Source organism: Chrysochloris asiatica, unplaced genomic scaffold (genome assembly GCF_000296735.1).
Source record: "Chrysochloris asiatica unplaced genomic scaffold, ChrAsi1.0 scaffold00052, whole genome shotgun sequence".
Lineage (NCBI taxonomy): Eukaryota > Metazoa > Chordata > Mammalia > Afrosoricida > Chrysochloridae > Chrysochloris > Chrysochloris asiatica.
In genome coordinates this window covers 6,245,828-6,249,546 of record NW_006408570.1, presented here as the reverse complement: position 1 = coordinate 6,249,546, position 3,719 = coordinate 6,245,828, and the positions used below count along the sequence as shown (strand labels likewise).

Below are 3,719 nucleotides of genomic sequence, written 5' to 3'. Positions count from 1 at the left end.
CATAATATTTAAAATCTAGGACAAAGAACCGTCAGGACGGAACTGCTTCTATTGCAAAACCTCCGCGCAGCCTCCCGAGCGCCCCGCCGGCCCAAGTCTAGAATCAGCCCCTTTAAAAAAAGTGGAGTACAGTATTGGGATTCTTGAAACCTGAAACCCAGAAACAGAATCGAAGCGGAAACTGGAAGGAAAACCTTGAACTCCTCCTGACAATTGCTCCCGGGGAGTTTCGAGAGAGCGAGGGGAAATAAAAGACCCGGGCGGAGGAGCCCTCGGATGGCGCGTGCCTGAGGGTCCTGGGCAAGTTCGTAGAGCGTGGGAAGGAGAGGACGCGACCTCCTTTTGGGCTGCGGGTCATGGCCACTGTGGAGCAGAGAGCCCGCGGGATTGGCTTCAAGTGTCTCTCTTTGGCCACTTTTGTGCTCGTCTGCGCCGGGCAAGGGGGACGCAGGGAGGATGGAGGTCCAGCCTGCTACGGGGGATTTGACCTTTACTTCATTTTGGACAAGTAAGTGCCGTGAGTCGTTCCACCCTCGTCTGAGCTGATGATGCTTTCTCCTGGGCTGGGCGGCTTGGCTAGTGGTTTTGGGACAGGCAAGCATCTCTAGGCGCCAAGAGGGACCCAGGCGCCGCGGGGTGACTTTGGTTCCAGCGCTGCGCCTTTGTTGGAAGAGCGGTCCTCCCGCCCTACTCCTCGGTTGCGTGTGGGGGTGGGGGTTGGGTGGGAGAGATAAAACTTCTTTTCTGGGACCTAGAAGCCTGGCAGAGAATTTGGGGATGCTAGTCACCTTCTGCATTTGCTTTTGGAACGTTGGTGAGAAAGATTTGCTTAACCGAGGGAACAGTTTCTCAGGCAGTTCTAAAGAGGCATAGCGTTTTTAAAGTCAGTCTTATCTTTTTAAGAAAGTTGTCCAGCAGAGTGCATTGCCTTTGTTCCTAGAAATATGCTGACTGGATAGTTAACGAAAATATAAGGCAGGGTGTCTCAACCTCAGCACTGTTGACATTTTGCACCAGATAGTTATTTGGGAGTGGGGTGAGGAGTACTTTACCCTGTCCATTGTAGGATGTTTAGCAGCATCTCTGGCCTTTACCTACTAGATTCCAGTAAAACACATACAAACATGGGGTGGGGGGCGGATGATAAACAAAAGTGTATCTTTTGTTGTTGCTGTGTACAGGGTTTCCAAGGAGCGGCTGGTGAGCTTGAACAGCAGACCTTGCAGTTCAAACCAACTTTGCAGTCGAGTGCATTAACCCACTGTGCCACACAAGGTCTAGATATCGACACATGTCCCCATTTGGGATTAAATCCCTCCATCCCCCGCATTGAGAACCTCTGAAGTAAGAGAATTCTAGCTCTCGGCCAGCTGACTGCTTGGCTACCAGGGAGGTGCCGGAGCCCAGGGTTCCTTACTCAAATGGATAGTGGTTAGAACTTTGCTGAACTTGAACCACTTAAATGCTTCCCCAGTTCCAGTGATTTGCCAAACCATAGTCATTCAGGGAAGCTTCATGTTATCTACTGAAACTCATCTTCAACAATATAAAGCCCCTCTTAGAAGATTGATGGTCATTAACACTGTGTGAGCTCCCCAGTGCCAGGGCCCAGGGCTTGCTGTTACAGTGGTGGGGAGATGAATTTCACAGACTGGAAAGTATTTGGGAGTTGGAAAAAAGAACTCTGCAAAATAAGCTGGCCAGCTAGACACCAAATGTGCTTTGCAGTTGCCCCTGGAGTTTGATTTTTCCGTAAAGGCTGTGTTGCGCTCCAGATTATTTGGATGAAAAGTCAGATCTCATTCTTGCAGATTTATGAGAAGGTACATACTGAAAATATAATCCAGGACTAAGAAGTGGAATTTCTTTTGTTATTTCTAGTAGTCTGTGAGCACCAGCCCCCAGATTCAGAGACTGTGTCTGAAAATAGAGATGCTATGCTTTTGAAAAAGCCAGTTCAGTGGGACACACAGGGAGGCTTGAGGCAATGGACAACAGTTTCTCCGTGTTTCTGAATGTTCCTTGATACTACAGAGACAATCATTCTTTCTAAATTAACTTATGCATTTAATTATATTTTGCCATCATAGTTCTGAAAAAAAGATTGTTTTGGTGATGGGAAGCGTTAAAATAAATTTTGGTTTATCTGAGAGAGTAATCAGATAAAAAGAGCTAAAACATTTTGGGGAAAGAATAATGAAGAAATGCTCAATTCCTAGGCCTGCACTGCCCAACAGAACTTTCTACAGTTAGTGAACTGCTCTATATCTGTGCTGTGCAATCTGGCAGCTACTAGCCATATGTGGCTAGTACAATTAAGGAAGTGAATTTTTAATTCTTTTGTTTTATTCATTTAAATAATCACATGTGGCAAGTGACTACCTACCATATGGGACAATGCACCCTAGAGGATAATTTGGCCACTTCATCAAATGCTTTTGAAAAGTGGAAGAGGTCTACTTTTTTCATTCAGCAATTTCATGCCCTAAAAGAAAAAAAAAAAAAAAAAAAAATCCAAGAGTCACAAAGAAGTGTCAATAGGTATGTCCAATGGCAATGCTGTACATAATAATAAAAAGCTGAAAATGACAGAAATGTCCAAGAGCAGGAGATTAAGTAAAGCTTGATATAGGCATAGTGTTAATATGCATATTAGGCATGCTAGTAGAATATTTTAGGAGAAATGTTTAATGCTCACAATGTACTCTTAGGTGAAAATACAATTACCAAACATTTATACGTTATGATTCCACCTTTGTAAAACAAAATAAACAAACAACTAAACATAGACATGTGTGTATTTAGATTTACCGCTATGGCAAGAATATTTTTCTCTAGACCATAAGCCAGCACACACATCTGTTGCCATTAAGTTGATTCTGACACACGGTAACCACATGTAGCAGAGTAGAACTGCTTGGTAGGATTTTCTTGGCTATAATCTTAATGGAAGCAGATAGCTAAAGTCTTTCTTCTGAGATGCTACTGGTTGGGTTCAAACCGTGAACTTTTAGGTCAGTACTCCATTTCTACTACTTGCGCCACCCAGAGAACCTCTTAGTGATAAGATTTTTCAATTCTGGTTTTATACTTTTCTGAAGTTTCCAAATTTTCTACAATGAAAATATATATTACTTTTTTTAGGTTTTAATTTATGGTTCTTATTGTGGATTGAGTGAAAGTTTACAGGGCATAGCATCAGTTTTACATTCAACAAATCATACACCTTGTTTCATTACAGTGATTATAATCCCCTCCATGTACCAGCAGTTAACGGTATTTCTCTCTTATCCACTTTAGCTTTTTAAAAAACAAACAAAACAAAAAACCCACTCAGGCATATATAATAATTTACATCTCCAAAGGGCACATTCTGCAAGTCTGCCTCCTGGCCGCCAGCTCTTAGTCCCTCTCTTCTTAGTCCATGAATCTAGTCCTCAGCCACACCCCCTCTCCATGCCCCCATCTCTGCCTCCATCTCTGGCATCACTGCTTCTCTGGAGAAGGTCCCACATTCTGTTTGTGTGTTTCTCTCTTGAAGATCCTAGGGTCCTCTGTTTCTGGACTGTAAGATTAACCACTCCCCTGTTTTTGTTACAAAACTTCACCCTTTACAATTGTAACAGTTGAAATTAGTCATGATAACAGTTATTCACTATTGAATCTTACGAATCTTATACTCCCCATCTCTTTTCACCAGACCCATCTAGACAAGATGA

At 43.2% G+C, this 3,719-nt stretch overlaps 1 protein-coding gene across 1 annotated transcript in view; it reads left to right on the top strand.

The window, feature by feature from the left end:
* The first annotated feature begins 356 nt into the window (after positions 1-356).
* The window catches only part of ANTXR1 (anthrax toxin receptor 1), a 374,982-nt gene continuing 371,619 nt past the window's right edge, over positions 357-3,719 (top strand). Inside the window, exon 1 of the mRNA XM_006862995.1 lies at positions 357-508. Within this exon, the coding sequence (XP_006863057.1) occupies positions 357-508 (152 nt within the window). The remainder of the gene's footprint in view (positions 509-3,719) is intronic.